This window comes from Anoplophora glabripennis, unplaced genomic scaffold, assembly GCF_000390285.2.
Source record: "Anoplophora glabripennis isolate ALB-LARVAE unplaced genomic scaffold, Agla_2.0 scaffold51, whole genome shotgun sequence".
Classification (NCBI taxonomy): Eukaryota; Metazoa; Arthropoda; class Insecta; order Coleoptera; family Cerambycidae; genus Anoplophora; species Anoplophora glabripennis.
This window is the reverse complement of record NW_019416324.1, coordinates 321,538-346,801: the sequence shown is the minus strand read 5'-3', so window position 1 is coordinate 346,801 and position 25,264 is coordinate 321,538. Positions and strand designations below refer to the sequence as shown.

The window sequence follows — 25,264 nt, the reverse complement described above, 5'->3', positions numbered from 1 at the left end:
CATAAAATACCATGTTCATCACTTTTTTTAACTTATTTATGCTTAATCCCAAAAAATAATTAGCGTTGTAATAAATTTAAAATTCGATAAAATTCATATCGAGCAATGTGGCAACGCCGCGGCGGTTAACACGCGGTATTAAGGTATCCAACAATACGGAATTCAGTTGGTATCTGGAATTCGACAGACGAAGACTTGCGAGAACGAATTGTTGCTGCATGGATTGTGGCTTTCGGATTTGGGGGTTGTCTCATTTCCGTGGTGTGTTTTATGTTTGTTTTTTTTTTTATCAAATAAGGAGAAATCCCGAAAATGGTGGTGGACATTTTGAGCATATGTTGTAGTTGTGCATTTAAAAATTATTGCTAAAATTGAAGCTAAAACACTATCTTCGTACTACCAAATCGATACATTTGTTTTTATTTATTTAAAAACTAGAAAACAATTGTCTTTAAATTTACTAAATATTTCTCAATAAGAGTTGTTTACATTTTTTCCATAGGACAAGTCTGCCACGTGCACACGTGGTGCATCGGCTGTGTAGCAATATATTAAGCGCTGTTGCCACGTTGTGATGAAACTCCCCAATATTAATACTCGCTGTATTTTGAAAACTGTTAATCTTACGCCCATGTAATATACAACTTTTTTGTTCATTTATGATTACTCATACTGAAGTCAGTCAAACTTCTTACAATCTGTATGTTACGCCATGCGTTTTTCTTGAAAATAATTGAATTCTGAAGCGGTATTTTATTTTCAGCAGTTGCCAAACAAAATTATTACACATTCACACACGTCAGGTAATTTTTTTTATATTTAGATACCACTGGAAAGAACTTTTAGTAGCACATTGTTTTCTTTGGCATTTTCTGCGTTTTTTATAGTTTTTTGATATACGAAAAGCGGATCGAGTTGAAGAAGTGGTCAACACTTTTCTTCAAAAATTTGTATTAATTTACAAATATAACAACCACTGCAGAGATCACCTTCAGTCGTTATCATTAAAACGCATTTCTCAAGATATACCAATCGCATTGTACTGATTTTATTTTTTAAATTTCCTCCTATTAAAATTTTAAAAATCCATTGTTATTTATGCCCTCATCACTGGATACATTTATATCACATCCTTTTAAGTTGCAATAAATTCAACATTTATGATCTATGCACTAAATTCAATCTGCTTCTAACTAGCTACATACATTCAACAAGATTTCTACAAGTAGGTGTGTGACTACACAATCATCACGCAGCAAAATGATAATAACGATATATTTGTTACATCAATTCAAGAAAGGGTGCTGCACGATTTCAAATCAAGGCGATTTCACATAAATAAACAAGAAGAAAGCTGACATTACTAATGCTACTCCGATTCCTATAAACCCCCATTTGATGACGTCGAGTATCATCAAATTTTTGAACAGTTCGTTCTTCAGTTTGTCGACGTATTTGTCCCCCAGGACAGTTGACTGCAAAAAACAATTACACTGAATGAGGGCGATCTCATAGGTTTGGGCGATTTCTTTAAATTTGACTGGAAATGCAGGAAAACTTATTATGGAAACAAAAATGTCAACTAAAAGACAGAACTATAAAAATGTCTAAATTGTAAAAAAGTGCATGATTTTTATGAGAATGTCCAGTAGAATTTATTACTGTTTTTTTGTAATGGATTTCCTATACAGGGTGTTCAATTTATGTAATTATTAATTATTATTATTTAATTAATTTCAATTGGTATTTCTAAGAAGAATATCGGTCATTTTATTAACACCCTGTATGTCAATTCTTAAATTGTATCTATCCGCTTAAGTGTCAGTATAACAATATTCGCGTGATATATAAAAATAATTTATAAATAACTTAAATCTGAAAAATTGATGTTGATAAAGGAAGTATGTAGATAAATTGATATTTTTTTTATTTACGACACAAATTCAACAAAATATTCAGTCCAATATGTAGGGAACAAAAGTAATTTGGGAACTAAGAGAAATTATTTATAAAAGCAGACTTCATTCGAAGTCGATTTTATGTGACATTTACCGATAATAATAGAGGAATGAAGAACGTCGCATTTGAACTAATCGATTCGTTAAATAATTGATTTATGCATAACAAAACTGTGTCATTAGATTAAATCGCTTTACTCAGACATATAACTACGTGCTGTGAAAGATATAACACATTAGGACATATTTCTTATTCATATGCACAGGTTCGGAAAGTCCCCATGGTTCATCAGCCGTTACGTGAGAGCGATAAAGAAAGTCATATAAATCCGTGCGATAGAGAAAGATGGCTATAATGAAGGCGTCTAATAGTCACCGCCCATTTCGCCCATGGGGACTTACCGACCCTGTATACTGAGAAAACTATTAGGCGATTTTTCTTGCACTTAAAATTCCTTCTTTTCTTCTTTTAAAATAGAGGAAATTTATCTAAGGACAAAGGCCTTGTTTCCAAAACCAGTTTTCCGCAAAATTTATTGTAACTGTGATCCTACAAGCTTCTTTAAAATTGAATGTGATTGTGTGAAATAAAATATGTACAAACCTCTTCAACCCAGAGCAGAGGAATCAGAGCTTTTGTTACATTCTCCAAGCTGCTGATGGCTTCGAATGGCCTGATGAACATGTTGAACTGAACCCTTTGAGCCAGTTCCAAAGGAAATCCGCTTATCTACAGAAAAGCATAACGAAATATTGAACATAATATTAAAATAATATGAAGATCAACTTCCAAATTTTTCATGTTTCAAATTGAAACAATCCCATACATTTCTTGGAATGATCATAAGATCAAGATCATAATTCATGGAAATGCGATTGGAAAACAGTCAACAAATCATGACAATAACATGTACATGACATAAAAAAGTTTACTGTTTTATTTCGAGAAGCAATAGCTTGTAGTATGTTATGCGAGTGGGTTCCTAACAAGGAATATGCAAATTGTTCTTAAATCAGTAAACAATGATCGCCTGTTCAGTATAAATATTTATTAAATATATAGGGAGGCCCAAAAATAGCAAGCAAATTTCCAGTAAATAGTCCAGTTTAAATATTTTAAAACTTGTAGCAAATTAATTGTTTTGCACATTTCTATGCAAGTATCGTCATAGTCTTTCAGGACAAATTAGAATCAATTGTCATAAACAATTTACTGAAAATTGAAATCCAAATTGTGTTCAATTATATTTTACTGGAGATGCATAAAATAGGACAGTCTGTAATTTATTATCCTGAGTTCGATTGAGGACATTTTCATAATCTAACTGATATTTTTTTTTTTTGAAAAATTAATGAGCAAATGACGATGTTGTGACAGATACATATCTAATTATCGATAACTACTAGCTGCGTGATGTTATTTTATAGATAATTTTATAACAATTGACAGTTTTTATTGCTACTACACTACTTATCTGTACCTGTTTTAAATTAATGGTAAAGCAATACCTAATAATGTCCGCGCCGTACACTACTGCAAATGTTGTAGGTCGTACAAAAAATTTATTGCGTTGACCTTATCAAATCAGATTTATACAAATTTAAATATATATATTAATTCCAACAAACTATATTTAATCTGAGTTTTTTATTCTGACGTTCGAAATATGACAAATTTACTGCTTTCAGAATGCTTATAGTATAGTCCAGGGAACGAATAACTCCGAATACTATCGGATAGATCCGATTTTTATGAAAATTTGGAATTAATCTTATTTCATCCTGTAGATGAAAAGTTGTTTGATATGCGCTTCTCATTTTTAGGGGATGAAAACCACCCCTTATCCTAAAAAACTGAATAAATATAAAAGTAGGTGTTAAGTAGACTAAAATCATATCTTAATATATAGAAGAAATATTGTTTTATATTGTAGGTTATAATTTACGTTACTTTTATAATGTTTCAACCCTTAGAAATCACCCTTAATGATAAAAATATAAAATTAATAGTTTCTTTTACCTTAAAATATTTTTATAGCGCATATAATATAGATAGAAATCTTTTTAATAGTATATGGTATTATAAATAATTTATTACAATATTTCAACCCTTAAAAAACTACCCCTAAAAACAAAATATTAAAAAAAATAGTTTTCAACAGTTTGAAATGAATTTGATAGTACAAACACGACAAATTAAATTCTTTTACCTGTTTATAATACAATAATCCAATAAACAATGCAAAATAATTTTTTTCTTCGTAATAACTCTCTTTCTCCCGATTTACTTTAATTTATGCAATATTCAAAATAATTATTTCTCAATATATTTTTCACGCAGAAAGTAATAATTTCAAATTTTCAAATATATATACAGGGTGTTTGTAAATAAGTGCGAAATATTTTAATGGGGTGGTTGCCGAAGTTATTTTGTGAGAGAAAGGTCGTATAAACCTAGGTGGAAATATGCTTCGTTTAAATTTTAATTTTCTATTTATTTTTATTAATTATTTCAAAGAGTTTTAAAGATATTGACTGGAAATTTGAAAAACGCTTTGGAGGGATAAATGTGCATTTTTTGGGGTGATCCGAATATTTCTACTTGCACCTATAAATAAAAGATTAACAAAACCCACAATACAATATGTTTCATTTTTTTCTTCAAAAACGGTGCATCCTACGAAAAAAAATTGGAGAGACCAATTTCATTCAGAACTGATGACGGATTTCTAAAAAAATATCAAAACGGGAAAAAGTCAGTGGTGCACCATTTTTTTATTAAGAAAGGTTGTGGCATTCTCGCACGAACGCCACTGGTGGAAGTAGAAATATTCGGATCACCCCAAAAAATGTACATTTATCCCTCCAATAAAGCGTTTTTCAAATTTCGAGTCAATATCTTTAAAACTTTTTGAAATACATAATTAATAAAAAATAATAAAAAAATTAAATTTCAACACGTTTATATGAACTTTTTTTTCACAGAATATTTTGACGGCGGGGAACGAAAATTTGAAATTATCTCAAAAGTTCTCAAAAAACATTGTCAGACAAAAGTTGATGCTTTTGAGGAGTTAAATGCACGATTAAAATTGTGTCATTTACTCTTGGGATTTCCTGTACAATGAAAATTGGTTATACAGACTGAACTATTTGCATCATAAATTGACTGGTTTTATTATTTCATTATTATTCAACAGTTATTAATATTCTTTATTATATTACATAACTCAGTTATAATATCCTACAAAATCCGCTAAAATTAATTAATTCACATTCATTTTTACAGAAAATCTGGTTTTATTAAAAAATTATAAGACCGACAAAAAAAAATTATTTGCTCTCTGTGTATTGGACAACCTGTTTATTATTGTCAATTTTTCTTTTTCACATGACACGGTTCTTATGATCTCGCTTATTTACTTTTAGCTGATTATCCTGGCGTAAAAACGTAGGGCATTTTTTAAAGGCTAATGGATTATAACTCACCGGTTCCAGAGTGAGGAAAGTTTCGTGTTTCGAAGCGTTGGGCTGCAGTCCCACCACGCTCGAAATATATTCCGGATCAGCGTGAAGTAGATGAGGAAAAGACACTAATACGGGTGCACCTTAAAATTAAAGTTACAAACGACAATAAATAAATTACCACTACCTTATAACTATCAGTCTTTACTTAATTGGGTTCGAAACAATTATAACTTTTGGACTAGCCTAAAACCGTTGCCGATCCTCGAGAAAGTGTAACCGGGAAATTCGTTGTCATACCGCCTTTCTTCCCTTTTCAAGCTGTTACCGTTGCTACCAGAATTTGGTGGTTTTGGTGTCGAGCTTGTTTTCATGCCTGGTAACAGTTCTTCTGCAGGTTTAGTCTCACTACTTTTTGAAAGAGTTGTAAATACATTTATAGTAGAAGTAGAAACTGGTACCGTGGTCGTAGAAGGAAAAGTCACAGTACTTTGCTTTGCTGGGGTAGATTTCTGTGCCAGGTTGGAAAACGTGTATACTGCCTTGGTATCAGACGTGGAAATATCCGAAGCACTAGGGGATATACTCTGTCTAATTGTTGTTGAGATGGAATGAAGCGGTGTAGTGCTAGCGAAGACAGTATTTTTATTTGAATTTGTCGTCAGTTTGGAGAAAGGTCGCAAAGTTGGTCTGGACAGCCTGTGGTTGTGTGGTCTGCTAGAAGTACTCCTTACATTGGGAGGTCTGATGCTTGGTCTAGGAAGTAATGGAGGTCTTGGACCACCTGAAGGTCGCGAACCACCTGGAGGCCTTGGAGGACCAATGACAGGCATTAAAGTTACGGTTTCGTTTTGTCTTCCGAAAAATGGTCTGAACGTAATTTGTTTTGGTTTTATAAACACTGCAGAGGTAGTAGATTTGGTGGTAACTGGTTTCTTCGTGAAATATGTTGCGGTTGATTTTGTTCCTACTGAGGTTCTGAACGGCGCCAGAGTTGGCGGCCTTGGGGTTAACTTCGAAATGCTGGGATAGGACGATGAGGCAAGGAACAGTTCTGTAAGAGGCGCAGCAGCACTTACTGTGAAAAAATTGGGCTCTGTGTTTACAATAAACGCTGTATCCACAAAATTAGGGAATAGTTTCAACATCCTTTCTGCTTGGAAGCCGTAACTGAGCACCCTCTGAGTTGTGGGAAGTGGTGGGAACTCGTAAACATCCTCTTTGCTACCGATTGCATTGTCCACAGTCTTCTTCGGAGGACTTGGTAGCGGCGGAAATTCGTAACCTTCGTCGTCATCCTCATCATCAGGTGTTGCCGTAGAGGAAGACGTACTCACGGGTACTTCCTGCTCTCCAAAACTAACGCTGTTATCAATCTCGTTGTCGAAGCAACCCCTGGTGTATCTACCGTTGTCTCCCTTGCAGTACAAAGGGTACACAGCCCAAGCGTTGAAGCCATCACCAGATATCCTCTTGTGTTCCTTAAAGATTCTCCTCACACACTTCACGTCGTCTGCGATGTTATCATCTCTGAAGGCGGCGCACGGAGCGTTGCATCCGAAACCGTCGCCTGGTGGCGAGCACCAGTACAGCTGCGATATCTGGAAGAGTCCGTGATCGCCGCTGCCGGGGTTCATGGCAGCGGTGTCGTAGATGGACTCGTGGGCCACTATGCACACCCACGTGGCCACCTCGTGGACGGGGAACTCGTGGAGGTACTTTAGTTCTCGCGCCAACTCACAGCGGTCGTAGACTTTCGCGGAGACCGACGCGAAGGACAGCAAGAGCAAGGCGATCGTAGGTGGCATCGTGACTGATGTTGCAAGGCGGAGATCTTCTGCTTTATACGAAGATCCGGCGTTGACCCGAGACCCAGACCTGTCCCGAATTCGGACCGTTTGGCTCGCGGCTATAAGAGATCTTGATTTATTGCTGAGGATGTAGAGCACGCGAATGCTGATTTAAGTCTCACAAAAAGCAAAGCAGAAAGAGTTGCTGTCCTGGTATTTTTTTTTTGATTGCAGGTAAACACTTTCTTACGAAGTTAATAAATTAAAAAAAGATACAAAGCAAAGCTATCCATAAATTTATTCGATCCACTTCTTATTTGTGGAAGGGCAAAATGGGCGTTGACTATTAGACGCCTTCGTTATAGCCATCCTTGTCTATCACATGGATTTCTATGGCTTACTTTATCGCTCTCACGTAACTTCTGATAGACCATCGGTACTTTCCTACACTGTATAAAGATAAATAATGACGCCATTTTGACATTTTAGGGATGGTGGACAAATGGGAACGCGGCATGATTTTTGTCTGACAAATACTTTTTTAATTGGTTTGTCATAAAAACTGACCATTCCGATAAAAAAGAAGATTCGCCGAAAATTTTCGAAGAGGAAAAATTTGTGGGACTCGTTATAAAGAAGGCACTCGCAAAGTTTGGATACGTACATATACAAAAATGTAAAGGAAAAATGATAAAAAATTTAGTTCCAAGAATGCAGAAACCTGTTGGCTCATTCAACGACTATGAATAGCAACTTATAAATAGATAAACCGCCCGATAATAATAAATAGCTATGAGACAGCACAACCTTTACAATATTATGCCTTTATGAAAAACAGTTTTAAAAACTAGAAGCCTGTTTGCTTCTCAATTAGAACACCTCAAGTAAAATCCAAGTAAATATCAGGTATAATTGTGAGAAACATGCTAAGTCGACGTAGTTTGCCTTCAACTATTGACATGACCATTTAATTTATCATTGGTTGTAGCTATTATAATTAATCATGGATATATTATTTTTTTGTGAATATGAACGCTCATTTATTTTTTCACGATCAAATGATAGCTTGTACCTAACAAAAACTAGATGAAACAGGCAAAATAAACAGGAATACACCTACATTAAAAATTATATTACAAACGGATTAATTCGAAAGTCAGTTAAAAATTTTTTCATCAGGCAAGACTGTCAGTGAACCAGAAACATGCGTGGGTAGAAACATGTAATAAAACACTAATTAAATACATTTTATGTACCAGTTTTATAAAATTATGTGTACGGATAGTTTAAGAGAAAGGCCGCGGTTAAAGAAAATAGTAGTGAGTAGTTTGTTTGCTGTTAATTTCAGTTTATTGAAGAGGAAGGTGGTACGCGTGGGCAGCACTCAAGTTTGAATGAATTGTTTAAATAATTTTAAGTGTTTTCCTGTTATTACGAAACATCAAAAGTGAGATAATATTTTATAGGTTAGGCCTAAGATTCTGTGCTAAAGAAAACATGGTTAAATAAGTTTATTATGCTTCAAATAATTTTTTTAAGTTGTGCTTGAATACGGCTTTCATCTAAGCGTGGAGAAATTTGCGAAATTACATAATTGCCTCATTATCATAAAATGAAATTAAAAAATTAGTAGATGCACAGGTCCACCACCCGGAAGTGTGGTGTAGTTTACATCGTACGTTACATTTCCGGTATCTTCAAAAACAAGGAAATTACAATCGAATGACATTTTCACGTAAAATAATAATAATAATAATAATAATAATATCTCTACTCCTCATTCTAACTACGAGAATTAGCCCAGAAGTCGGAGACTTGTGCGGGAGAGGAGGCGGCATATTATTATTACGCAGGCCGCATTTGCGCCCAGGAACGACTTATGTTGGTAGGCCCTAACCACCATTCAGTGCAGGAATGAGGGAAACCTGGAAAACCTCATTAATTAGGGGGGTGGTCAAATGCCAACCGGTGTCAATCTCTCACATTGACCCAAGCCAACATTCTTCCACCCTACCATACTTGCACAGAGGGTGTCAATCCTCTGTACAAGCATAGCTAATCTACGGTCTACCGGCCGCGGGATTCGACACCCGGGCAAATCGACACATCGATATAAGTACTGACGCCTTAAACCGTGCGGCTATCGACCGATAATGGTTCTGATTATTCTATTTTCCGATCACTACTGACAAAGTTTAAATAAAATACGGGGGATATAGTATGACGTTTTACACTAGTCTTTAATAGTCGAGTCACTGAAGGCGAAAATAAGGTAAAGGCTCCACATTTTTTCGGATAGCATGGATTTTCCTGAAAATTTGCATACAAGCTCATCTGACCCCCCACTTCAAAAGTTATATTGTCTAGATGTGTGCTTTTTTTTATTTGGAGGCGAAAACTACCCTTGTACGAAAAAAATGGGAATATCGCAGATTTACGTATTTTAAAGCTTCAGTTCATGTTCAAATATGTTGGGTAAAGTTCCTTTCATGTTTTTTAATATAATTTATGAAATTTAATTACTTTTCAACCCTTAAAAATCCTTAAAAACTAGCCTTCCATGGCCAAAAAAATAGAAAAAAAAAGTTTTTAACAGTTTAAAATATTATTTTGGTGCATTCACAATGTATTGCATTTCTTTTGTTATTCATTAGAAAGCTTACGACTCATTACAAAGTTGCAACCCTTAAAAAACATCCCTTATAATAAAATAAACAAAAAAATATTATTGAAAGCTTGAGATGTTTTAATGGTACCTATGTTTATGTTGAATTATAAACTTTTTATTGGTTTTCAAATGATCTATGATGCAACTTTTCAGCCATACAAAAATCCCTTATTTTGCCGAAAAAATGCGATTAATTTTTTTACCATAACTTTTGTAATTTTAAAGTTATAAATTTACTCAAAAAACCATTTTGTAGGGAATATAAAGCACTTTAAGTTCTGTGATATGCAGTTTTTTTTTGAGCTCTTCGTATTTTAGATTTGTAAGCTAAAAGGGCTCAGGAAAGACAGTCTTGGAGCTTAGTTTTGAGCTTCTAACTCAGTCAAATTTTATCCTACAAAAATTTAAAAAAAGCAAATTGTTCAGTAAGAAAAAAACTACAATTTCTTATCCTATCATTTTTTTATAACTTTGTTAGTTTTTTAAATATTTTGAAAAAAGGTGATTTTTTAAAAAATTGAAAAATTTTATTCAAAAGTAAAATTGGGAGCCAAAATGCTTGACTGGACTATAATTTTTTTTTGAAAATTACTTAATTTTTATACTAAAAGGGAAATTTTGTACTTTTAAAAGTTTACACGTTTTGTGGTATTTGATAACTGTAACATTAGATATTTGACAAATATTACGGTAACACAGTTTTCCAAATAATTTTAGTGCAAGGTCATTTAAAATATTCACAATTTTATTTTCTAGGTCATCGATAAGAAACAACCTAAAAACCACTTATTCCGTTGTTGACTTGGAACAGATTGATTTTATGTTAATAGATCTGCTTCACAAAAAACTGCGGAGCAAAGCCAGTTTTTCGATGCATAAATTACAGACATTTGAAAGTTCCAGTTATTACCAATAAAAAGAATACTTTAGTGTTTTATACATGCAAGGTGAAACTTTAATGACGTCAGTTTTAGAATCCTGGAAAAAGATCAAAACAGCTATACAATCAATGGCAGATCTCGACTTGCTCAGTTTTATTTTAAGTAACGAGCTTTCAAATAAAAACGTGGTCAAGTTGGTTCTGAAAATTTGGACGTAGGGCGTAGCGTGTAGCAAATGAACTTAAACGTCATCTGTCAAAGCGGTATATCGCCGCTATCAATTTGAATATTTTCGTTTTAAAAAGCGTTTAAAATGGTGTTTTCTCAAGAACAAAAAGTGTTTATCATAGAGTCCTACTTTAGAAATGGACGCAAGATTGATGGAATATGGAAGTATTCTATTGAGGAATGTTTCATAGAATTTCAAAATCAATTTCCCGGCGTTGTTGAGTACAAAATTTTTCAAAGTGCAGTTCAGCGTTGTGTTAATGTTTTTCGTCAACCGGGCAGTGTAACAAGAAAAGAAGGAAGCGGCCGACCTAAAAAGCGGACTGAAGAATTAAAAGAAAATGTCCAACAAATAATGGAAAATGCGCCAAGAACTTCTGTAAGTGTTTTATCACAAATGGTGGGAGTATCAGTCGGTACCTGCCACACAGTGTTAAAAAAAGATTTGCGTTTGTTCTCCTACCGTTTAACTTGTCAGCAAGAACTTCATGAAGTTGATTTTCCGCGACGGGCTGTATTTTGTGAATGGTTTTTAAACAACTACGGTGAACTTCATAATATCACCTTTTTTATGATGAAGCCTGGTTTTATTTAAGTGTGATAACAAGGAGGGGGACACTTTCCGCAGCTCCTTTAATTGTTTGTTATTGTTATCGCGATTATTCTTTAAAATAAAGTTATATAGTCATTAACGTTATTGAAACTGACAGCTGCTATACAGCTCGTTGAGAAATGAGGTTAAGTTGGTCGCTATAAGCCACGCCCTACGTCCAATGTGTCAGAGCCAACTTCGACCACGTTTTTATTTGAACACGTTACATGCAAGGTGAAACTTTAATTACGTCAGTTTTAGAATCCTGGAAAAAGATCAAAACAGCTATACAATCAATGGCAGATCTCGACTTGCTCAGTTTTATTTTAAGTACTATTGAAATATTATTTTTTATGGTGAAAGACCAAGAGTTTCTCGTGGAGTTTATTGAACCGGTTTTGACGTGTATTTGCGTCGAAATAATAAATTTTCCTCCTTGATCTTTGACACTTGGATTACGAGAGCTCGGCACATCGATTTATTTAAATGTATAAGACAATTTGCACCTATCGACTACCTCATTCCGGTGAAAGGATCTTCATACTGACTTCGTGACATTTCGTCTCGGGTCAAGGCCACATCTGATATTCCATCAGTGCCATCAGTCACGCTATGCAACCATAAAACACTACCAGCTCAGTCGCGTCAATCTGCGATTAATATTAACTCTTGCTTGATTTATTACACAACAAAATCCATCGCGATTAGCTTAAAAATTTAACAAGTCGTTGGCATTGATTTGTGCGCGATGCGTTGTTTACTTTGCCATTATCGTTGGAAGGGTACCTTGAATCGAATTGAAGTGACAAGCAATGTGATTCCTGTAAAAGATTTGCTAGCCTTTGGCCATTCGTAGAAACCTCAAGAATCGGGCTTTTGTATTCCATTCTGTTAATCTACGAGAGATTATGAACGTAGTATTTTAAGAGTGAGGAGATGCTATCTTAATACAACAGATAGGGACACTTTAAAGTACAAAGATTTCTAGAGATGCTGAATTAATTTAATTCAAGTGTTTGATTTTGCTCAGCAACAGCTCCATAACAATTTCCGATTCAACGTAATATGAGATTGTTCAAATATCAGGGAAAATATTGTTTATTCTGTAAAAGTTACCAAATCTTACCTGTGCAAGTGGTTAAATCACCCAATCCATCTTTAAGACAACCAAACTCTCCTTCTAGTGTTCTGCTCTTATTGACGCAATAACATGAGTTGTCTTCGTTCGCAACGCTGAAGGAATCGTTTGCTGCTACAAACCTGTAGCCCAAGATACCTTTCACCTTCTTTTCTTTTTCGAATCTCAACGACATGGCCCTAAAATATCGAAGTCGTTTGTAGAATACATACTAAAAGGAGACGGGTACAATCCAGCAATTTTGTTAAGCAATAATCGTTTTGAATATTGCTACAGTTGAAGGAAAAACCTGGATTACTAGAACTGATAAAGATTTTCCAAATCGATCTAAATCGTTTGTTTATCTTAATTTTTAATACCCATTGTCTGAAATTGACGCTATGACGCGTCAGTGTCGACTCCAAAAGTTCTTGGAATTATTACACATAGATTGTTTAAAAATTCCTTCCCAGTAAAACAACAAATCTGAAGATTAAGTTATAAAAAACAATGACGCAAGAACTTGGCAATACGTTACTTTCTGTAAGCACCTTTAATTGTGAAATTGAAAGAGTAAATCATATCATTATTTGTACCAATATGTCTTCGTCTGATCACTGAAACATACCTGCATATGTCTTCCGCAAACGACTCAAACACCATAGATTTTTTCACTTGGGCAGGGAAAACAGTGGTGACCCCTCGAATTTTGTTGCATGTAGACTTTTCGCCTAACCAAGTGGAGATGTAGGTTTTGCCATTGAACTGCTTCAGAACTCCCGTTTCTTCTCTGTTATCCTTACCCGAGTTGATGGTGAATCTTCCTTGATGACTTACGTTTTTCTAATTGTAAGAAAAAACAAAGACGTGTCTTATTAATTATTAGAGAGGCGCCCAAAAATTGGGCGCCTCTTTATAATAATATAGCGGACAACCTATTAGTTCGACAAGTCTGTTTTAATTCCAGTATTAGTCACATTAATTGGCATCGATTTATAATAAAGTTACTTATGAGAACAAGTTCTACAATTTCTTGATGAATTCTTTATCGAGGCTTTTAACTTACAGCACAAATTCGATTTCACACCTGACGTATTAAATAAATTCAAGGCCAACTTGACTAATTTATGTTAAATAATTGGCAAGATTAAAAATTGTACGGATATAAATGTATATTTCCATATTTTTCACATTTTCTCGTTAGTTTTACATATTATTAACATTTTTACGCTAGAAACCTTCATATTTGAAGCCATTTCTATTCATGCTTTTATGCCATTTTTCCAGTTTTGTAACGTTACACCAAAAGCATTTATCTCTCGCTTTTATCAAATAGGTATTATTTTAAAACAAACATTATTCCTGAGATTAAAAATCGGATAACAACTTACTATACCTTCATTGAAGTAGGATAAAGGGATTATGAGATAAATTTAAACACAACAATTTCGAAATACTCTTCCCAAAAATACTCGGTTATTCGTTTCAATTAAAATCATCACAATCTCCGTAAAACAACAGTAGTTTTAAAAAACACGTTTATCGGAAGTCGGATATCAGATAATTCTGCTACTGGATTTAAAACTACCTAATAATCCTAATATACAAGGTGTCTTAAAAAGCTTTCTACAGCTTTTGACCACAGATTCTTGGGATCGAAAAATTTTTTTTTAATTATTCTACTCTATTTAAAGGCGTTTTCTAGGTCTGCGTCATAATTTCATGTCGAAATGTCTTAAAACCGCTAGTTTGTAATATATAGGGTGTTGAAATTAACCTTAATATTAAAAAGTTTACAACAAATATCAGGTTTCGCGTGCATAGGAACATCAAGTCTCCACATATTGTTTCATTCAGGATTCAAAATTTTTTATCGGATGAAATACAAAAATATATATCTTTCTATCTAAAAAACAATTGACAATCGCCTGCCATTAAGGTAGGTCTTAGAAAATGATGTAGTTTGTAGCATTTGTGGAGACATTATTGCCAATCTTTTATTTTTTAAAACTGAATAAAAACGGCGGAATTATAGTTTGTGGTGTTTTATACAAGACACCCAGTATAATACGTATAGTTTGAGTATTATTTTTATCGCAAAACTTGTCCCTTGATTTTTAAAACACACATATTTATTTCCAAACTCGTCTAAATACATTATATTAGGAACTGACGAAAAAAAAGCTTACTTTGTTGTAGATTTAAAAAACGATTAAATAGGTGTCTAGATACGCATTGAAAATGATTAATGGGATTGATATCAGGATTATTTTTTATAAATATTTAACATTAACATTAAATTTGAATAATAAAGTGTCACATAAAATCTTTATATTATTATTTTACAAATCATTTCCTTTTCGACGTTTATTATTAAAACTGTATGCTATTAATTTACCATGCTAAGAACAAAGAAATTTTAAATAGTGAATGCGTCAAAAATAACAAGCTATTGGAAAAGTCGTAACGTATTTGTATGAATTTATTAATATAAGGCATACAATTCTTTATCATTTAATTCGTTGGAAGATTACCTAGTATATAGTTACGGGTAATAATATAGAATATTTCTGTAAAGGTCATAAGCCATGCTTATTCCTACATATACTTGTTGAACTTCGATTTTGATATTAGGTTCATTGATTAAAAATACATACCGAGGCTACCATAATTTATAGTTAATGTCTGCATAATTTAGTGTCCTTTATAAAGTTTACATTTTACCTACATATCTCATAGGATTAGACAAATTAAATAAATACTATGCATAAATAAATTTGTACGATAAATTTATTTACATATTTAGTAGTTCAATGTGTCATCAGAATTAAAGAAGTAGATAATTAAAAACCTTTCTTTTGAATTATAGTTTCATTATTCATTAAACATTAAAACAAAAAAAAAATAGTTTTTAGCATATGCAGAAGAGAATAATTTTATTTATTTGCGTAATAAAATAAATTATATGAAGACGTTCAGTCCACAACAGCTGTAGATTATTAGGAAAACGAGAGAAAGTTGTATTTTCATGCCAATATATGCCACGTCATCCTTGGTCTTTCTCTCAAGTGACGTCACCATATGCGCATAAGCACACTACTATATTCTCATGATTGTAGTACCTTTTAATTATGATTTCTAGAACATTCCACATTATTTTCGATTTGGTTCAAGACACATTTCGAACGCCGATAAATTTAAAAATATATACGTATACTAAACTAATGCAAAAAATTAAAGGGTCAAACGAATTTTCGAAAATTTTCCGTGATTTTTGGCAGACTGTATTTAGGTGAAAAATGGTCGTATCGGGAATTAAAACAAATCATTTGGAAGCTCTAAAATTCTAGTTTTTAGATCTTTCAGTCGAATTTTTTTAAGAACTGTGCTTATCATGCAATACTAAGAAATAGCACGACAAGAGGACAGTAGGTACGATTTTTTTACATTTAAAACTAAACGGTACCATAAAGAATACTTACATAATATAAATTCGAGAAAAGTACAGTGTTGTCCACCATCCTCATGTTGTTGGTTTCGTTGACTTTGGCAGCGATTTGTTTACATGCCATCCCGACAGCGAAACCGCCCTCTTTTCCTCCATTCACGCACAACTTCAGTCCGTCGAAGAGGTAGTCCTTCACTTTGACTTTGATGAAGAGCCCGTCGTTCTCACTAAAGACGCCGGGAGTAACGCTTTCCAGCATCGACAGCATGTTAGACTGAGTTGCCTCGACGGTTAATAGCATAGTCTGGAAAAACAACATACCACGGCTGGAGAAAATTTTTTCAAAACGATACAAAATTGAATAGTTTTGGTCAAATGATTGTATATACTGTGGGTACACATGTTCGCAAGTGACCCATTTTTAAGCGTTACATCAAGAGCGCCAGCAGGACGCCGCCGGACGCACCAGTGTCCCAGGAAGGGTCTACGGCGGACTGGCGCTGGCGACCAGATGCTTACTCATATACCTACGACCGACTCCACACAACATTCAAACCGACAACGTCTTTTTCCATGCTGCAATACTTATTTTAAGAATTTATTTGGATATAAGCAGTTCGAAAAAGACTGTAATTTCAAAATATCCATTCAAGAAACCAATTTTCAAATCGTGCAGTTAAAATCATAAAGCATTTTTTTTGTGAGAGCCATGGTTACAGTAAAATGATTTAAAAGAGCCACCTGTTTTTTAGTCGTTTGATATTTTACAAAATACCTGTTGCGGTAATTACATCGAAATAAAATTACGAATGAGTGAATTAATGATGCTTACATAATGTATATAACTACGTATTAGGATAATTTAGACTAATTTTGACAACAACTGTAAACAAATAAATAGGTATCACAAACACGAACACCCGAATATCCAAATTGTGTGATTCACAAATGGTGACCAAAAGTATTCTTTGGTGAATTTTAAGAGGAGTCTTTCCTATAAAATTTTTATCTAGGAAGCTTCGTTAAACTTCAAAAAAAAAAATTTTTATTTTTTAAAATAATTTAAAAACTAGTAATTGAAATAATTTGAAATTGGGCACATGTATTTATGTAAAGATTGTCCAAAATCTGAGGGCTTTTCCTAAAATTCGTATGCTCCAGTGGCGTAGGTACAGGGTATCTGTGACATATTTTTATAAATAAAATAGTACGCCACTGCTTTACGGTAACAACCATTATATTTTCGGATTCGTCTTTCAATTTTCTACAAATTACTACGCTCTTATGTTTTTTGTAAAAAAAAATTATTTCCGTTTCATTCAAATTTACAGTGCTTCTACAATTCAGAAGCTGAAAAAATTCTCGTAGATGTGAATCAAGTTTAATAAAAAAAAAATATAATAAATATGTCACTAAATTAACTTTTTTCTCAGTATATTTAACTGAAACGCTGTGATTAATAGTTTTCCATGATTAATGAATGAATGAATGAATTAGCTTGGCAATTATACTAGAGCTGTGCTGTTAAACCTTTTTTTATGTACCAAATGATCAAAACACGTTAAAATGTTGCTTCGTAATGAGTTTGAAGACAAATATTGATGGGATCTTCTCAACCTTATTAGAAATTAGTATTTTTTTATATCCTTGAAAGTGTTTTATAATACATAACATCAAATGAGTTTTCTCATAATAAAATAGTAAACCATTTACATATAATTATTAAAATGGTATTAGTTCATCGAACCATAATAAAAAACCAGTAAAAATTTTCAAGGATGTAAGTTAGATTGTGATTTAACAATACATAGAGAACATTCTCTTCTTTCGTTTAACTTTTTATTTAATATTTTCCGTCTCAATTCTGTTTTATTGCAAATGAGAATAGGTACATTCTAACTAAAACTCACGTTGTAAGGGGTGTTTAGAATAGTAACCATATCCTCTTCCGCATATTTTCCAGAAGCTTCCTTGTCGAATTCAAATCTCATGTACCTATAGTAGGAAATGTCGTTTGATTGCCATTCTACCTCTGATTTCCATTTATAAACTCTAAAAATACCAGCATACTTATAATATTCCAATTTTACATTCTTCAACACTAGTTTTAAAAATGACTTATTATTGTACAAAAATTTTTATGCAGCTATAAATGGACATTAAGAAAAGATTAACATATGTCACATCTAAACTATTGCACAAAATTTTGAAAATTCTGATAAGGCGTATAAATAAAATATTTATTGATTTAATTTATAATTTGTAAGTAACTGATGGCATCCTTGTATATATTTGATAGGTTGATGTTTAAAAAATTAGAAGAATTTCTTACTTATAGACGTAAGGACCAGCTTCCTTCACAACTGGTTTTCCACCCTGTAAGATCGCATCAGGATTTTGTATGTCAAAAATGTATACCTTAAAAGTGAACGGAAAAGGCACCTTCATGAATATATCCCACTGTTCTGTGTTTTCTTTTAGCACTTTGACCTGTAACAAAATTAACAAGTGCAAGGTAAATAATCGATTTTAATTTTTTTCTAACGATCCTAAATTAGTTCTCTACTAGCAATGTTCTTAACAACTATTCAATACCGGTCGAGGCCTATAGCTAGCAGAGTAGTTGTTCCCCGTAATATTTTTTATTTTCTAGTATTTTCTCTTCTAACTATAAAACTTTTTATTTAAGTATTTACAAAATTGTTTAAACAAAATGTTCATTTACCTCCCATATTTTGTTGATTACTATTTCTGGGAATACTTTCGTGCCGATGTAGATTCCAGAACACAACAAAACGAACCCGGAAAAGGCTAGACCAATTAATATTTTATAATTGAGTTTCAATTTAAATTGAGAAATCATTTTTTCTTTTAAATACACCTTCCGAAGTCACTTCAACAACAGCTTGTTCCCATACTGATGTTTTAATGCAATTACGGACATAAAAAAATGTAATGATCATACACCATGATGACCAAATAATCTACCTGTATATCACATGTAATGTCCGTAATATAATTATATTTTAGATGCTCTTGCGATAAAATGATGTATTAGAACGCGATCACAATTTTTCAATAAATAGTAGTACCATCGCATTAACCTTTCATATCTCAACATTAAGTAATTTATTTAATGATTTTTTTTATTTAATTAAAGTCAAGTAAATGTCTTTATTACCAATTAAGAATTGTAGCTGTTAAAATGTTTAATTCGTACTAGATACCTATTTAAATTTTTGTACTTAAGTAATGTAATTTTTGTAAAAAGTTATAAGTACCTCTGTCTCATAAAGTGTAAAGAGACAGTCGTACCTACCATAGCGTGTTATCTCTAGTATATTAAAGAGAAATGTAATTTAAATTGCCAGGCAATAAAAGAACTACATTCGCATATTTGAGTATACTATATATAAACAATAATACTCTTAATGAGAACATGATACAATCTGTTTGAATATTATAATATGTATGTCCAACTGAACCTTTAAATTCCGATGAATGATGCGCGATTAAAAGCACGTCTAAAGCGCCATCATCGAGTATATTCAAAACTAAAGATCCATATAAATATTTCATGTCCATCTATTTTTATTATCTATCGTTTGACAGCCCAAGCTCAAATGTCAAGGAGTCAAAAGTCAAAATAAAAACATAACCTCAAAATAAGGGATGGCTGATTGTTAGCCATTTCGATATGTGTTTATAATTAAGTGCTACTTCCAATTTCCTGAAAATTCAAAGCAATCATGTAATGAAGCCTTTCAATACCAAATACTGTTAAATTCACTGAAAACTGAGTAGTCAAAATGATCTCTGCTTACAATGTTTTGCGAAAAGGTGGGCCGGCCTGTAAATTTTTGGTACGCAATGTAGGCTCCAATACAACTACATATTCAGCTCCCCCAAGAGATGCGAAAGTTGTAGTTTGCGGAGGAGGCGTAATGGGCGCCTCGGTGGCCTACCACCTTGGAAAACTTGGATGGGGCAACGAAACGGTTCTTGTTGAACAAAACAGGTGCAGAAATTTTTGGATATTTACGCCTATAATATGGCACGTTTTCTCGAACTGAAATCGAGTCTTCGTCTCACTAGTTTTTTTTGTTTGTACTTAGAAAATATAATAAACGTGCAATAAATATTAAGATTTTTAGGGTTGGTGGTGGTACAACGTGGCATTCGTCTGGGCTGATTGGAGTATTTAAACCAAGTTTGGCACAAGTTAAGATAACGAAGTCCAGCATAGAATTATACAAGGAGTTAAATAGTAAGGGATTATCAACTGGCTGGAAGCAATGCGGAAGCTTAAATCTGGCTAGAACAAATGATCGTATGACCGTATTTCGAAGAATGAAAGCCCAGTCGGCGTAAGTATTCAAATTTTTTAAATCCTTTGGTTACTTTTGTCCCTTATTTCAAGGTTTTGGCAAATAGATTGCGAGCTTTTGACGCCACAGCAGTGTAAAGAAAAGTGCTCTTTAATAAATACTGACGATATAGTCGGTGGACTTTGGATTCCCGGGGATGGTGTAGGAGACCCGTATGAAATATGTCTAACTGTTGTTAATGAGGCCAAAAAAATGGGTAAGTTAATGTCAAATATAAAATAAACCTTATAAAATATTTCATTTTAGGCGTGAAAGTGGTAGAAAATTGCACTATAAAGAAAATTAACCAGGCGAATGGAACTGTTTCCAGCATCGAGACTGATTTAGGAAATATAAATTGCGAATATTTTATTAACTGTGCGGGATTTTGGGCGAGGGGCGTCGGACAGCTGTCTGAACCTAACGTAAAAGTACCGTTGCATGCTGTCGAGCATCACTATATGCACACCAAACCCATCCCCGGACTGGATCCTATGCTACCAGGTTGGATGAATTTCGTATTTTTTTCTAGTAATATTGATTGAATTTTATTTTAGTGGTACGAGATCAGGACGGATATATTTACTTCAGAGAAAATAACGGCAGATTATTAGCTGGTGGTTTCGAACCCGTTGCCAAACCTGCTTACGAAGACGGAAAAATACCAGGTAGGAAGAAATGCTTTAATAATTAAAATTGTATCTTTATAATTTGTTAAAAGTACAAAATAATGACATCAAAACGTTTAAATCTATTAAATGTCTTTAAAATACAAGAAAATATGGCAAGTGAGTCTTAGACCGCAAAAAATTCTTCAAATTCTCTGTCGAATACTTTAAAATAGTCCAGAAAGTCTTTAAAATATATCAAAAACGGCTAATTATAACAAAATACCTCAAAAACGTCAAAATACATTAAAATACTTGGAAATATTTCACGATAAAGTACATAAAAAAGCAAAACCAAGAAATGCCTCAAATAAATATTTTCAGGCAACGTTATATGGGTACTTTTGTTCTATATTTCTAGTGTCTAATTTTCTTTTAATTTAAATAAGCCTCTCCCAGCTAGCATGAAAGAAAGACAGCTGCCCGAAGATTGGGACCATTTCCACGTGTTACTAGAACAACTGTTGCATAGAGTCCCGAGTTTAAAAGGGGCCATATTAGACAGGCTGTGTAACGGTCCCGAAGCTTTCAGCCCCGACTGCAAATGGATAGTGGGGGAAGCTGCGGAGGTAATAATATGTTCCGCATAACTAAAAAAAAAAACAGTGGTTTAACGTGTAACGTTTTAGATAAGGAACTATTTAGTGGCGGCGGGAATGAAGACAGTCGGAATAGCGGCGGCGGGAGGGGTAGGGAAAGCCACGGCGGAAATGATAGTTAACGGCGAGACACTGTTCGATATGTACGAGTTGGAAGTCTCGCGGTTCCTGGGGTTGCACAACAACAGGAAGTTTCTTAGGGATCGGGTGACGGAGGTTCCCGGGTTGCACTATGGGCTCACTTATCCCTTCCATGAATTTCAAACAAGTAAGTATGTTTTAACATCATGTGCTTATATTCAATACGTTTTCCCGTTCAACCGTTCCATGATTTCTTCGTTTCTTCGACAATTTTTAAATTAGTCAGCTATGGTGAGGGGCATTATCTACGGCAATCACTGCACCTGTTTCGATGTGAGGCAAAATAGACGCGATGCACAAACTTTCCCAAACTATGTCATGATATAAACGATGAATCGAAATAAACACATTATTTAAAAAAATTCCAAAGTGTTAGTAAAAAATTAAGAATAGAAACTTTTTCAATTTAATATCCTCGATCCTCGCATATTTTTTTAGGTAGAAACTTGAGGATGTCTCCAGTTTATCCAAAATTGAGGGAAGCGGGGGCTGTTTTCGGTCAAGTGATGGGATACGAGCGACCCACTTGGTTCGATCCGGATTACATCCAAGGTGACACTTAATCGTAGATATCGTAGCGCAAGTTATCGAGTTACGTTTATTTCAGAACAGGACAAAAGAGATTGGTCCGCTCCGTACAGGATGGCGTACACCAACACTTTCGGAAAACCCCCGTGGTTCGATTTTGTCGCTAAGGAATACGCCGCTTGCAGGGAAAGCGTCGGGATCAGCGATTACTCGTCTTTTACGAAAATTGATTTGTGGGCAAGCATTTTTCGATGTCAATTAATTGTTTTTATTTTAATGAACTTCGTTTTCAGTCCAAGAGCAACGAGGTGGTTTACGCTCTGCAGTTCATATGCTCAAACGACGTTGACGTGCCCGTCGGGAGTATCATTCACACTGGAATGCAGAATAAGCACGGAGGTTACGAGAATGACTGCTCCTTAGCGAGACTCGCCGAAAATCAGTAAGTATTTTATTTATTTAATTTAATTCGTCCAGCAGGAAGAAAATCCAACTCTAGATTGAATAAATATAATACTTAAATAAAGTACATTCGTTTAGAATACTTACAAAATATAGAGTACCGCGAGGATCAGTTTTAGGGCCTATCTTCTTTATATTATGCATTAATGATTTCCGTAAATCTACTATCACAAACTAAGCAGCTGACAAAAACATTTTTGTGCCTTCCCCTAACATTATACCTCTTTTAAATAAAGCAAATAATGCAAATCCACCCAGAGGGTGCAAATTTTTCATGTATCTTTGTCGCATTCCTGTGTGTATATTTTAATTTTATTGTGAATTCGGGCACATTATCGCGTTTATTACTGTTACCCTTCATTTAGCTACATGATGATTGCGCCTACCATCCAACAAACCCGGTGCAAAGTGTGGCTGAAGAAGCATTTGCCGCCCACCGTCGTGATATCCGACGTAACCAGTATGTTCACGGCGCTGTGCATCGTGGGGCCGTTTACCCGGAACCTCCTTTCCGAACTGACCGACACCGACTTAAATCCTAAGAACTTCCCGTTCTTCACCTACAAGCTGCTCGACGTAGGCCTCGCTAACGGTATAAGAACGATGAATCTCACGCACACCGGCGAGCTAGGATACGTGCTGTATATTCCGAACGAGGTATGCGCCCCCGGCTTTTTTTGTTAACGATACGAATACACCTAAACGCGCTTCCAAATTTCAGTTCGCTCTGCACGTCTATTCTAGTATTATTCAAGCTGGGGAGAAGTATGGTTTGATTCATGCGGGCCACTACGCGACCAGAGCTTTGAGAGTGGAGAAATTTTACGCTTTCTGGGGACAGGATTTAGACACGACGACTACGCCGTTGGAGTGTGGAAGAGTGTGGCGTGTTAAGTTCGACGTAAGTAGATACTAATTTTGGTATTTCTCATTTTATATTTTCTATAGAATGTTGGAACCGTCCCGTTTTATTTCTACATACATTTTTGTTTTGTTTAAAGTGTATACGTCTTTAAAATCGTCCGTAAAAGCGGTGACATATTCGGTCATTCTTGTTTTGCCAAATAATCCTCAACCGTTTGTTTTTTACCTGCATAACTCGCTATTGTCATATCACATCAGGCGGATTGAAACCGAAACTAAGTCAATATTAGAAATTTTTTAAAATAATTGTTTAAATTTTTTCGACAAAACGAGACATCCACGTCTTACACCTCTTACTTCCTTAGTCTTAACTAGAAATTTTTGACCTGCCTGTATTGTTCTTGGACTAGGCTCTGTGGGGGCGGACCCGCTATTGGAACCACTTTTGCTGTAGCACAAGCTGCACTGTCTTTTTTATTTGTAGAAAAAAGTGGATTTCATCGGCAGAGACGCTCTCTTAAAACAAAGAGACGAAGGGGTCAAAAGGATGTACCTACAGTTAATTCTGGAAGATCATTGTGCCGATACCGACTTGTGGCCGTGGGGCGGGGAGCCGATTTACCGAAACGGCAAATACGTGGGGATGACCACCACCACGGGTTACGGGTATACCTTTATGAAACAGGTGGGGTTAATTTAGCTTATTTTTCTCTTGATAATTCATCTTTTTGTTTTTCAAGGTTTGCCTAGGTTTTGTGGAAAATATCGACGAGAAGGGGGAACGGCAAAAAGTCACAAACGAGTACATCACGAGTGGTGATTTTGAAATAGATATTGCCGGAATAAAGTACGTTACGTGCTCTTGTGTCAGAATTTGGTTTTGATCGGATAATTATTTCCAGGTATCCTGCCAAGGCCAATATCCATTCTCCTTTTTTGCCGACGAAACATCCCGATCAAGAACGCGACACCTACCAAGCGACCAGGGGAAAGTTGAGTGAGGAAATCGATGTCAACCAGATCATAAAAACCCTTTGATTAAGGTTTCTTGCGAATATTTATTTTGTGTTGTATTCATTAACTATTTATTTATTATTATTGTAAATAGTAAGTATAATAAATCTTGTGTAAGAATTACAAGTGTATATTTAAGATGTAAATAAATATTATAGCAAGAGGCTACTCGATTTTTACTTACCTTAACGTAAGGTAAGGTTAGTTTAAACAATCTTAATAATCCCCACCTTGCACTCTACGCCGCTGATATGCCAAATATGGCGAAATCAAATCGCACACGACTAGTTATGCACTTAAATTTACCTGTGTAGGTCGCTCTGTAAAATATAACCTACAAAGTGTATCCAATCTTAAATGTCATTACTACCCTACTGGTCTGGCACAAAACATTATTTTGTAGCTACTGGCGTAGGTGCTCTGAGATACAAACAGACAATAGCTGCTTTCCAATTGTCAGAGAACTGCTCCTGA

At 34.4% G+C, this 25,264-nt stretch overlaps 2 protein-coding genes across 2 annotated transcripts; one reads left to right on the top strand and one right to left on the bottom strand.

Moving 5' to 3' along the window:
- Positions 1–1,260: 1,260 nt before the first annotated feature.
- On the bottom strand, positions 1,261–19,046 carry LOC108907640 (sensory neuron membrane protein 2-like). The gene is made up of 9 exons (XM_018711396.1): positions 18,873–19,046; positions 18,480–18,637; positions 18,058–18,199; positions 16,182–16,451; positions 13,328–13,542; positions 12,709–12,899; positions 5,448–5,566; positions 2,563–2,688; positions 1,261–1,475 (listed from the first exon to the last, which is right to left on the bottom strand). Exons 1-9 carry the CDS (start codon positions 19,008–19,010, stop codon positions 1,320–1,322), a joined length of 1,515 nt encoding a protein of 504 aa, XP_018566912.1. The 5' UTR covers positions 19,011–19,046; the 3' UTR covers positions 1,261–1,319.
- A 720-nt stretch (positions 19,047–19,766) lies between these two features.
- On the top strand, positions 19,767–24,941 carry LOC108907638 (pyruvate dehydrogenase phosphatase regulatory subunit, mitochondrial). The gene is made up of 15 exons (XM_018711394.2): positions 19,767–20,165; positions 20,302–20,514; positions 20,568–20,731; positions 20,782–21,018; positions 21,072–21,182; positions 21,582–21,751; positions 21,812–22,049; positions 22,361–22,474; positions 22,530–22,687; positions 22,744–22,892; positions 23,278–23,569; positions 23,634–23,813; positions 24,261–24,461; positions 24,517–24,623; positions 24,679–24,941. Exons 1-15 carry the CDS (start codon positions 19,957–19,959, stop codon positions 24,812–24,814), a joined length of 2,679 nt encoding a protein of 892 aa, XP_018566910.1. The 5' UTR covers positions 19,767–19,956; the 3' UTR covers positions 24,815–24,941.
- Positions 24,942–25,264: the final 323 nt, after the last annotated feature.